General features: G+C 45.7%; 1 protein-coding gene across 1 annotated transcript in view; it reads left to right on the top strand.

The window, feature by feature from the left end:
- Positions 1-12,909, top strand: part of Edaradd (EDAR associated death domain) — a 45,627-nt gene that overhangs the window by 14,910 nt on the left and 17,808 nt on the right. The window contains exon 4 of the mRNA XM_021180847.1: positions 5,682-5,740. Coding sequence (XP_021036506.1) covers positions 5,682-5,740 — 59 coding nt within the window. The remainder of the gene's footprint in view (positions 1-5,681; positions 5,741-12,909) is intronic.

Here is a 12,909-nt window from a genome sequence, read left to right as displayed (position 1 = left end):
AGAAGGAGAAGGAGAAGAAGAAGAAGAAGAAGAAGAAGAAGAAGAAGAAGAAGAAGAAGAAGAAGAAGAAGAAGAAGAAGAAGAAGAAGAAAAAGAAAAAGAAAAAGAAGAGGGGGAGGAGGAGGAGGAGAAAGATGAAGAAAAAGAAGAGGAAGAGAGGGGGAGGGGGAGGAAGGAGAATGTGAGTTAGCTCAAGCTCCAACTAGGAAAGGCTTACAGTAGATTTTATTGAAACCCCAGTAATGTTCTGTGGCCAGACAAACACTAAGAGATTCTTGTCAGGCTAGAAAGTCACCCCCAAGGTTATCTTTTGTAATCCACAGCCTCAAATTCAAACATGGTAAGGATCAGAAAGTGGACAGACCCTAGCCTTTTGTGGCTCAGTCCCATGGGGTGAGTGCAAAGCCATCATGCTTGTATATCAGAACACTGACCTTGTACCTGTGGACAATGCAGAGATAAGGGCACAGGGACAATCAGATCATCCCAGCTCCAGAGGAGGCAGGGAGGGCACCTGGCTGCTTCGTCTTTGTGCAGAGGCAGCCTATGGAACCCCTGCCCAGGTGGCCTTCCTGATATGACTCTGATAGTGAGAACAGAGGAGAGCTTCCCCCCAGGGCCCCCAGTGGGTAAGTCCAGGTTTCAGCCAAGGCACTGCTCTCTCCCCTCTCTGGCATCAGACTCTCCTGTCCCTTGGTGTGATACCATTAACATGTCAGTCCTTTTCTAAGTGACTGTGGGAATGGGGGAGAGGCCAAAGCCTGGCTTGACCACAAACTATGGCTGTGTTTGGCAGGTTTTCAGCAAGCTCCCTTGCCCTGCACCCTCTCCACTGATAACCTGTTCCTCATCTAGTGCTTGAATTTTCTAGCTTAATTAATTGTTAAAGTCAACACACAAAGTGATGAGTTTCATCATGGCAATGCCTTACATATGTGTCATTATACTTTAATCTAATTTTTCTCCTCCCTTGCTGTCTCACCCCATGCTTCCTCTAGTTAATTGGCTTCCCCCCCGCCCAAGATATTCCCTCTCAATTTCACGTCACATATATTTTATTAACCTCCTCCGTATACCCCACGCACACCTGTGGCACTCACCCTCAACATAGATAGATAGGTAGATACATACATACATACACACACACAGATACATAGATACATAGCTAAATTTTTTTCCCAAAGAGTTGAATGTGGTATCATATGCTTATATTCCATTGCTGAGGAAATGGAGACAAGCATATCTTTCTTGTCTTGCTGGCCAGCCAGTCTAGCCCACCCAGCACACACACGCACACACATGTGGATGCACAGATACACACTTTTTAAAAAAGAATTCAACAAAGGAGATCCAGGTTTCTGGAGCCTGTTCTAAGGAGCATGAGCATGGGACAGGGGTGGAGGGAGCGCTGGCCAAAACCCCGCAGAAATCAGGTTAGCATTGTCAAGCAGAATGGCCTAGAGGGTACACTTGGATATGTGTTATAAAGATCTTTTCTTCTTTGCCCTTGAATGTGATTTCCTGTTTTGAAAGGAAAAGATCACTGCTTAGCAACCCGATCCTACACCTGAAATATGGTCAGGTTGCTCCTAGAATCTGAGCTCTATACCACTTTCATTTGAGCCCCGCCTTGTGCCTTCACAGGAAGCATGACTTTGAAGGCACACAACAGACCTTCCCTTTGTTCTGTGCCACAGGAAATAATATAAAGTGCATAATTTTTAAATACTCCAAATAAGTGCACGATTTGGAGGTAAATGAATCTTGGTTAGAAGCTTTATTAAAGTTTCAATTCAATAATAAGGCAATTCAATTTCTGCTAGGGTTTCCCTTCATTTCTCGAATGAGGACACCACGACCGTTAGAGGTTTCTAATAGTTTTCTCATGGAATTTGGTTTTTTTGAAGAGAGGGGAGTGGACGAGGACAGCCTGAGGGGGAGTAAAAATGAAGTATAATGATACTATGTAGAATGCAGTGTGACGAGGCTTATGCAGGAAAATGTGCTATGGTGACAGCTCCTACTTTGTACGCTGACTAAAAGAGTTAATAAAGGGTTTGGAGAGAAGGTTCCGTGCACAAAGTGCCTGCTGAACAAGTATAAGGACCAGAGTTCACATCCCTAGTACTCATAAAAGACCGCCGTAGGGATTTGAACCTGCTAACCTAATACCAGCTGGTGGAGCGGAGAAGCCAGCCTCATTGAAATACTGAGTTCTGGTCCAGTGAGAGACCCTGCCTCGAGAGCAATAAAGCAGAAAGAAGACACCTCATGTTAACCTTGGGCTTCCTCAAATGAAGAAATAAACAGACAGACAAATAATTTTTTAGAAAGAGGGTTATTTTTAGAAATATAAAATCCATATAAAATAATTTAAGAGACTAATTTGTGGACCTAAAAATAATCTAAACTGCAATCTAATTATATTAAGTATCAGCTAGGATTCTGGCATTCCAGTAAATTGGGGGTGTCTAGTTTACTTAATACTAGAGTCATGGGTAATTAGCTTTAACAATTTCCCTACGGTTGAAAAAGGCCTCAAAACTCATTTTCCTAAATAGGTTAGGCAAGCTTCCTAGCATCTGTTATCCTGTCACGAGAGAGAGGCTTACGAGACCTACATTATTCGAGAGTGGCTTAGAGCTATTCTTTCATGCAGGCCAAGCTCCAGTGCTTTTGAATGCTGTGGTTTAGCTGTAAGTCATGTGGAAATCTAGGGTAATTTCAGCGATCAGTATATGATTTATCACACCTGCTTTCTCATCTGGGACAAAGGCACGGCTCCCTCCAGAGTCAGCCCCTCGCTCTGGGTCCACAGGTTTCTGCAGTGTGTTCTGCTGGGTCTCTTCTCCAGCAGCTCTGCTTGACTTCCACGAAACTGGGGACTGGGTTAGCTACTTTTCTTGTTGCGAAGACCAAATCCCTGACAAAAGAAGGCTTTAATTTGCTTAAAGTGTCAGGATCCAGTTATTCACGGTGGAGAAGGCACAGCACAGGGGTGTGGCACAGCTGGCCACATTGCATCTGTAGTCAGGAAGCGGAGAGAGAAAACATCTGGCACTTAGCCTGTTTCTCCTCTGGTTTCTGTCCAGGACAGCAGCCCATGGGGTGGTACTGCAGTCATTTAGGGCCCTTCTTCATCCGCAGACCTTTCCCGACAAATTCTCATGAGCACACTCAGAGGTGTGTTTACATGAGATTACAATTCAGTCAAGTTGACAAAGAAGCTCTTCAGGAACCTCCTGACTTCTCACAGAAACTGCCAACTTGAGCATCCTGATGAGAACGTGTCTTCCTGTCACATTTGAAATGTGTTTGGGAAAAATAGTTCCTATTTTTCAATGAGTGTTCACAGCAGAAGACACCTGCACACAGATAAGCCCTCATATAAATCAAGGAAATTTTGGCTGGCTTGTTGGTACAGGCCTGCATACAAGTTACTTAGGAGGCTGAAGCAGGAGGAGGGAGGGTTCAGGGCCTGCTTAGGTTAGATAATGAGGTCAAGGCTATTGTGGGCAACTTAGTAAGATGCTGTCACAAACACAGTAAACAAAGGAGCCTAGAGACAAGCTCAGTGGCCCAGCATTTGCTAAGTGTGTTTGAGGACCTTACTTGGTTTAACCCACAGCCCCAAACAAACAAAAAACCCTGATTATTTTCTTTGGAGTGCCTCTCTTTTACTGTTCAAAAAATGTTGCCGGGCGTGGTGGTGCACACCTTTAATCCCAGCAATCGGGAGGCAGAGGCAGGTGGATTTCTGAGTTCGAGGCCAGCCTGGTCTACAGAGTGAGTTCCAGGACAGCCAGGGTTATACAGAGAAACCCTGTCTCGAAAAAAAAAAAAAAGTCATAGTAAATTAAAGATGCAAGGGCTGATGGCTCAGTGGTTAGGGATGCTTGCTGCTCTTCCAGAGGACCTGAGTTTGCTTCCCAACACCCACATCAGGCGGCTAACAACTGTCTGTAACTTCAGCTCCAGGGGATCTGACACACCCTTCTGCCCTCTGAGGACACCCACATTTACACAGACAGAGACACACACACACACACACATGCAAATAAAAATTCAATAAAATCTTTTTTAAAATGTAAAACGCAAAGAAAATGAGGTAGATTGAGCCTTTTATTTTATTTATTTTATTTATTTATGAATCTGAGTGTACGTGCATGTAGGGAAACACTTACTGCTGACATTGCATCCCTAGCCCAGGGAATTTGAACTTTGCTAAGGCTCCCAGCATACACATTTCATTTAATTTTTTTTTCTTTTTTTACTGTGATGCTGGGGACCCTTAGGCATGCTATGCTAGGCAAACACTATGCTGCTGAGCCACTTCCTCCCAGCCTCTGGGACGTTCATTTTACAACCTCAGCATCCCCCACATGTAGCCGCTGTAAGGAACAAACCCTCAATGGTCCTTCCTCCAGGGACTAGTCATGGGTCTCCTCGGTCTGGCCTCCATCCAGTTGAGTACTTTTGTTTGTAGCTTGGGTGGGGCCATCCGACTCCTCAAGGGTAAGACTTGCTCTTTGGGTATGGAAGCCACAATGCTGAACCAAGGGCAGGTGTACTGGCTGGGATAGCATTGGTAGCCAATGCTCTGCCTCTTTGCTTTTTGGATCAGCGCAGGGTCCTCAGACTGCCTAGGCTGTGGTGATGGAAACAGCCATGAAGGGACAGGCAGGTCATTACTCTTCACTGAATCACATTGACCAAGGTGGCTTGAGAAAGCCTTCCCTTCTGTGAGCTTCCTAAAAGCTGCACCTCATCGGGGACATTGCTGCACAGTCACAGATCACATCTAGAACAAACCCACGTACAGATGGCTCATGTGACCAACAGGCACTGGACAAACCAGAGGATCCTGTAGAACCCAAGCAGTGGCCAGTCAAGGTACTATGCTGACTCCTATAACAAGTGGGTATCCAGAGACTAACCTGCCAGGCCCCCTCTCTAGCTACTCAACGATAGTTTTCATCCTGGGACAAGAGAAAGCCTCATTGTCCCACATAAGTTCAAGTCGGCCCCAGACAGCCTTCACCAGTGAAGTTAGTTAGTCAAGAGTGGATAATCTATTCTCAGCAAATGTCCTTGGTCATGGTCTGGTCTATTCTATTGATCAGGAATCTGATTCTATTGATCAGGCATCTATTGACTGCCTTCTCTGTACCCCATTGATGAAGGTGGGTTGATGGGGCTAGCCAAACACATGGTACCTGGTTGGACAGAGGAAATGGGATGTAGTAGAGCCTCATATGTCTGTAACCTGGGGAACAAGGACATCTCAGAGTATATAGAGCCATACCAGACTGCACTTAGGAACATGGGACACTTGGAGTATGGGCTGTGAGAGTCAAGTTCTGTGGAATCTCCACAGTGGGGTGTCTCTAGCTCCCTGAAAAGGCTATTGCCTTGTTTGAATAACTCTTCATGCTGGTAGTGACTGGAATCCTCCCTCTCCAACACCAACAGAGTCATGCTCACTCCTCCCAAGAGGAGCATTACGTAGCTGGGTGAAGAGTTGAGACCTGAATTTGTCCTTGTTCAAATCCATCTCAATTTTACCACCATCGAGGCAGCTCTTATACTGCTGAGTTTTAATTGTATGTCTTAGAGCGGAGTGTGTGTGTTCCTTACTAAACTGTCTATTGTTCTTCCTTCACACCCCTCCCCCACCCCAGCTAAAGAGTGTGATACAGTCAATTCCAACTGTCCACCAAATCCTGATGACCAACCTCAGGTAAGAAGCATTTTAACTATTTGTTAAACTGTAACTACCTAGGACTTTTATAAGAATGAACTGAAAAGCATTAAAGATAAAACCGAGGATGGGTGTACGGGGGGGGGGGGGGGGGGGAGCAGGCCCTAATCCCTGCATTCAGAGTACAGAGACGAAAGCATCCGGGCTTGAAGATCAAACCATGCTATGAGAGATCCTTCTCAAAAAACAGAAAGTGAGCTGGGATGGTGGCCTCTTGAGTAATGTGCTTGCTTTGCTTCACAAGCATGGGAGACAGAGTTTAGATCCCAGCCACACCCCCCACCCACACCCCCCGCCGTGTTAATGCAGGTAGATGTGGTGGGCTGCCTGTAGTCCCAGGAACACCAGGTCCCAGGACTAGTGGGATTGCTCTGAGAGCAAGTGAGAAGCCTTTGATACACAGGATGAAGGGAGGTGGCAGGGGAAAGGGACAGGACCCTGAATGTCAAGCTCAGGCCCTGTCTCAAAAAATAAAGGTGGGGAGTGCCTGGTCCCTTGCTCACACCTGCTCGTGTTCTCCACGCTCACTAGCAGAGTTGCTTACAGCGAGCCTCCTGAGCTGCAGTTACAGCATTGTGTATGTCAGGGTGCACACGTTTAAGACATGTTAAGGCCTGTGCCTTCTCACACCAAGCTGAGCCCTAGCAAGTTTTGCTTGGCGATGCTTTAAAAAACAACACAACAGCCAGCCAGGTGGTGGTGGCACACACCTTTAATTCCAGCACTTGGGAGGCAGAGGCAGGTGGATTTCTGAGTTCAAGGCCAGCCTGGTCTACAAAGTGAGTTCCAGGACAGCCAGGGCTANACAGAGAAACCCTGTCTCGAAAAAACAAGCAAACAAACAAACAAACAAACAAAAACCCAACACAGCGTTTTAAGGAAGAGCTAGAAAAGGCCTTGTCGGGCAAAGGACTGAAGATTAAGGTGGGCTGAAGTGTGTTGGAGGTTGGACTGATAAACAGGAAAGTAGCTTCTCTTGGTAGTGGGGAAAAAGAAGTGTTAGCAGGTATTGAAGACTTTAAGGCCTCCTGCACTTTGAGAACAGAGGGTCTAATTGTTGGGCTGACTAACTCTGGCTATTTTTCATTCAGGGAAATAACAACCCACAATCAATTATTTTCCTAGAATTGAACTTAGGTGCACAGGAGAATGGAGTTGGAAGTACAGAGATTTCCCACCTAACACCTTGCCCACATACGCAGCCTCCCACACCCCAACATCCTCTGCCACGGTGGCACAGTTGTCACTGCCAGTGCACCCACACTGACACGTCATAGCTGCAGGCCAGTGTGCTCGTTAAGTTCATTCTGGGTGGTGTGCATCCTGTGGCTTTGACCAAATCACTAATGCCAGGCACCCACCATTGAACGCTCACAGGGGGTAGGTGCACTGGAAATCCTTGGTGCTCAGCTGCTCTCCCCTGGCAACCTCTGACCTTTTCCTCCTTTCTATGTCTTGTCTTCCTCAGAATGTTAAAGATGAGATTATACCATAGGAATTCTCGCCCTTAGTAATATGCATTTAATCGTCTCTGTCTCTTGTTGGTTCATATTCCATTGCTTTCTTTGTGTGTGTGTGTGCTGTGTGCTGTGTGTGTGTGCTGTGTGTGTGTATGTGTGTGTATATGTGTGTGTGTGTGTGTGTGTGTGTGCTGTGTAATATTCCAGTATCTGGATATACCACTAATCATCTATTTTCCTACTAAAGGATATCATGGTTGAAAGAAGTAAATCATTTTGCTCCATTTTAAGTATGGGATGTGTTTAGAGCTTGTCAAAGAGTCATAGATACATAGGAGGCACTAGGCCCTTGCTTCCTCTAGCTGGTCACTGGTACCAGCTTGTCCAGATGATGGCAGTTTATCCTGGGTTGAAAGGTTACAGGGATCCTGGTACATGGATGAGCCATAATCAAAAAAGGAAGGAATTTCAACCCTCGGGTTATATATTAGATAAACCTTTGCATCCAGAACCAATAGGATGGGAAATTGGGGTAGGGTGGGGGGATGCTCTGCTAAATGAGTACTGAGACTGTCGTTCTCCGGAGTGCCAGACTATGGAACAAAGGAGACAGAGCTTTTTGGAGGTCAGAGTCTTTAAAAAGGACTGTTCTGCCCTAAGTCAGTGGTGCTAGCCATTTTTGCCTTTTCTCTGGGCTGATGGCAGTTTCTACAGAACTTGCAAAATAAAAACTACTTCACTGTCTTTAGTCTCTCACATTTGTCAGGTCAGAGTGAAGGTCTTGGGTCCCACAGTGGATGCCTCGAAATTCTGCCACTTAGGAAAAATTGGCTCTGAGCGTCCTTGTGAAGATTTGGGAGTAAGTGTCCAGGAGGGTGCCTGCTGGTTCACAGGGCGAGAAAGTTCAGGGGGTTTTTTTGTTTTGTTTTTTTAGTTTTTTGTTTTGTTTTGTTTTGTTTTGAGACAGGGTTTCTCTGTGTAGCCCTGGATGTCCTGGAATTCACTTTGTAGACCAGGCTGGCCTCGAACTCAGAAATCCACCTGCCTCTGCCTCCCAGCCCCACCCCCGAGTGGAGTGCTGGGATTAAAGGCGTGCACCACGCCCGAAAGTTCAGCTTTGTAAGAAGCCACAGTGTGGCTTGCAGAGTGACAGCTTCCTTCTGAGCTCTCACCAGAAGCCAATACAGTCCAGCTGCCTCACGTTCTCTAGCAATTGCCTCTCAGGATTTGCGTTTCTGTGAGGACAGTGATGTGGGTGGAGTTGTTTAATATGCGAATTTTCTGTTTGTACATTTTATTTTATATGGAGTGTTTAGGGATTTTGTTTATATTTTAAAGACGTACTGATGTGTGTGTTTTGTATTTTATGTGTGTTTTGCCTACATGGGTGTAAATATACCAAGAGCATGCCTGGTCCCTGCAGAGGCCAGAAAATAGCTTAGGATTCCCTGGAGCTGAAATTACAATTCTGAGCTGTTGATCCATTTCTCGAGCCCTAGTTTGACTGTTTTTATATTGGTTCTTTGTCCTTATCGTTGTTGGGTTTTCAGGGTTCTCTGAATATTTTAGATAGTTCATTATTCAAAGTATCTTTTGCAAATATTCTCTGCTGGTGTGTGAGTGGTCTTCTGGCCCCCTCCCCCTTTTTTTTGAGATGGTCCTTTACAGACATTGAGCAGACAGTATGATTAATGAATCCAGTCTGTAGGGTCTTTCTTCTAAGCATTGCGCCTTTAGAGTTGCACAGAAAAAGCCGTCAGCACACCTCGATCGTGCAGATTTTCTTCTAAGAGTTTTACAGTTGCATGTTTTACCTGGTGGTCTGTAATCTGTTCCAGGTTTGTGGAACATATAAGGTCAACGTTTCACATCCTCGGTCATTAGTTGACAGTGTTTACATATGTGTATTTCTGTCACCGCACTCTCTTCCTGAGTAGCTTGTCAGGGCAGCCACTGAGATCTCTTTTGCCCCCTCTTTCCAGCTCCCCGCACCTCGTGATTTCCACTGAAACAATTCATCTGAGACCCACAGAACATAGTGTAGAAGACAGGTCGGGTTTACTATAGAATGAAGTGGGCCATGCTTAAGGGTATAAAGGAACAGTGGCCTCAGGGGCCACTGAACATGGATATGCTCTTACAAGTGACCACAGGACAGGCCACCACTGTGCCAGCCTACATGTTGACGTAAACTTTATGCTCTTATTTAAAAGCCTCTAGAGCACACAGCTTTCCTGGAGGGCATTTACCTATCTAGGTGTTTGGCAGGCCATTTGAATCACTATTTTGTTTATTTCTTTTAATTAATGAATCCTACAAAATGATAGGACCAGAAAGACATTTCAAAATATAATTTGTTTTTGTTAATCGTCCTTCCTTCTCCCCGTCCCCCCTTGTGCCTCCCCACCCCCATCTTTCTTTTTCTACTTTCAAATCACCTGTGTTCTCTTACCCTCCTCTCTTTCATAAGGGAAAGGACAGTGGTACCTATTTGTTCTTTACCTGAAAACCTCCAGAAAGGCAATGACCTTGGGTTGGGGCTGGGATCCCACTGGTAGAGCCCTTTGTGCCATGTAGAAATCTCTGGGCCCCATCCCACAACCACAGGAAAACCAGCATGGTGGCACTCACCTGTAATCGCTTCCCCTGGGAGATGGAGACTGGAGGACCTGGAAGCTCAAGGTCATTGTCAACTGCAAAGTGAGGTTGGGGAGACCCTGAAAAACTCAAGACCCTGTCTGCTTTGGTGGGTGGGTGCGTGGGGGATACATCCTATAATCCTCTTGACTGTTTAGAACATCGAGGCTCTACCCAGGTCTAGAGATCATTCAAATCCCCGTTTTCTGACGCATGATTGGAACCTTGCAGTTCCCGTTCCTGGTTTTATAAGGCCACGATGCTGAAGCCTGGCCTCAGATGAGATTCCTGGAAATACCACGCTGTCTTGATAACTGTAGCTTGACAGTGAGTTTTAGAGCTAGGCAATCGCAGCCCACTCCTTTCCTCCAACTGATTATTCTGAATGGGGAGAAGTACACTTTCTGTATCAACTGATCAGGATTCAAAAACGCTCGCAAGGGCTTTGTGTTGGATTGAATTGACTCTGTAGATCACCTTGGGAAGAACTGACAGCCTGTGTCAATCATTGCTGCTTGTGATTTTTTTATAAATGGTAGACACCATGCTCTTTAGAGACCTCCTCTACACTCCTGTGTGTGGCCTGACTTCTTACAGTCCTGGCTATATAGTCCAGTATGTTTTGCAAACTCTACATGATGACCCTGGGATGAAGGCCACATGGATTTATTAAATCTTTACCAGATTTTCTACTAATGACAAAAATACAGTATAACAGAATAGAAAAATGGGCTATCCATGAGATTATTCCACTGATACCCATGTAGTACTTTCTAGTAAATGAAAATCTAATTTTACTTCAATTATACATTATTCTAGACTCATATACATATACAAGGTGGCATCACCTATTGTAAATTTGACCTAAAGAGTTAGTAATGGCCTGTGGTTGACCCAAGCTCTTTTTTTTTCCATTTTTTTAATTAGGTATTTAGCTCATTTACATTTCCAATGCTATACCACAAGTCCCCCATACCCACTCCCCCCCCACTCCCCCACCCACCCACTCCCCACTTTTGGCCCTGGCGTTCCCCTGTACTGGGGCATATAAAGTTTGCAAGTCCAATGGGCCTCTCTTTCCAGTGATGGCCGACTAGGCCATCTTTTGATACATATGCAGCTAGAGACAAGAGCTCCAGGGTACTGGTTAGTTCATATTGTTCCACCTATAGGGTCGCAGTTCCCTTTAGTTCCTTGGGTGCTTTCTCTAGCTCCTCCATTGGGGGCCCTGTGATCCATCCAATAGCTGACTGTGAGCATCCACTTCTGTGTTTGCTAGGCCCCGGCATAGTCTCACAAGAGACAGCTATATCTGGGTCCTTTCAGCAAAATCTTGCTAGTGTATGCAATGGTGTCAGCGTTTGGAAGCTGATCATGGGATGGATCTCTGGATATGGAAATCACTAGATGGTCCATCCTTTCGTCACAGCTCCAAATTTTGTCTTTGTGACTCCTTCCATGGGTGTTTTGTTCCCAATTCTAAGAAGGGGCAAAGTGTCCACACTTTGGTCTTCGTTCTCTTGAGTTTAATGCGTTTAGCAAATTGTATCTTATATCTTGGGTATCCTAAGTTTCTGGGCTAATATCCACTTATCAGTGAGTACATATTGTGAGAGTTCCTTTGTGATTGGGTTACCTCACTCAGGATGATGCCCTCCAGGTCCATCCATTTGCCTAGGAATTTCATAAATTCATTCTTTTTAATAGCTGAGTAGTACTCTTTAGAGACAGGCCATCTTGCTTGGTTTTGCCATTCCCACACTGCCCGCAGCCACCTGACATTTCTCAGTTGGTAGCTGTTGGTGTACCAGTCCACACAAACCTAGAGAGACTGTAAGCCTCCCCCACTTCTCTGAAGGGCACTGGGCTGAAAGAACAGCCCAGTCCCGTGTGGGTGCTACTGGGACTCACCTGGTAATATAGGGTGTATTACTTTCTTTTCTTGTTGTTACCAAAAACCTAACAGAAACATCTTAGGGGAGAGAGAATTTGTTTTGTCTCATAGTTTCAGAGATGCAGTCCGTGAAGACTTGGACTTCCTGGTGGTGGGAGTGTCTGGGGGCAGCTCTTTACATCACGGTAGATCAGAAAGCAAAGAGCTAGCAGCCCAGGTGGGTGACAGTGTACAAAGGCCTGCCCTAGTAACCTAAGTCCTCCAAGCTAGGCCTTACATCCCAGAGGTTCCATGGCCCCCTCAAACTTGGCTCCCAGCATCTAGGAACCAAGTGTTTAAACACGTGAGTCGGGAGGCAACACTTCAGACTCAAACCCTTACACAGGGCTTGTTCCTTTCTTTGCACTGGGTTGTAAGGCACTGGGTAGAACTCTAGCCAGCAGCCTCATTGCCTTGGCAGAGCCATGGGCTCACTAGAAGATATGCAGATCCGGAGCCATTAAGTGCATGGTAATAACAGGGCACGGCAGGGACCAGCCAGGCTGCAGATGCTATCTGCCATTACTCAGCCTGCCAGGCCCCTGCCTGCAATCCTGGACACGCAACAATCCTTTCAAGCTCCAACAAGATCTGTTTCATAGATTGGCGGGTCCTTGGGCTTTTTTTTCTCTGAGGGAGAAATCAGACAGCTCTAGTTTGTTTGGTAATTGCTTACTTTAGCATGGAGTTTATAGAGCAAGGAACCAGCGCTACCAGGTAAGACTGCAGGTCTCCTTAGACTATATACACGGTATTTCTAACCCTAATAATAGATGCATTCTGTTGCCTGCCAGTCCAGATAATCCATACTTTCCCTTAAGGTGGGCCAAAAAGGTCTCTTGAGACACAGTTGTCTGGGCATCTTGGAAGAGACAAAGAATTTCAAGGGGTTGGAAATCACCTGCTCAGCCCTACAGAGCCTTTCCATCTCTCTACCTCAGTTGTTCATAGTTGACAAGCATCTCGTGTCAAATTGAAGATGCTACCTTTGAACTTAGGCTTGGTGTTAAAAATACTTAATCTGCACGGCAGGATGGCTCAGTAGGCAGAGCACTTGCCACCAACTCTGGTGACTTGAATTCAATCCGCAGGAGCCACAAGGTAGGAGAGAATCCAGA

The sequence above is a fragment of the Mus caroli genome, chromosome 13 (genome assembly GCF_900094665.2).
Source record: "Mus caroli chromosome 13, CAROLI_EIJ_v1.1, whole genome shotgun sequence".
NCBI lineage: Eukaryota > Metazoa > Chordata > Mammalia > Rodentia > Muridae > Mus > Mus caroli.
This window is presented reverse-complemented; position numbering and strand designations above follow the sequence as displayed.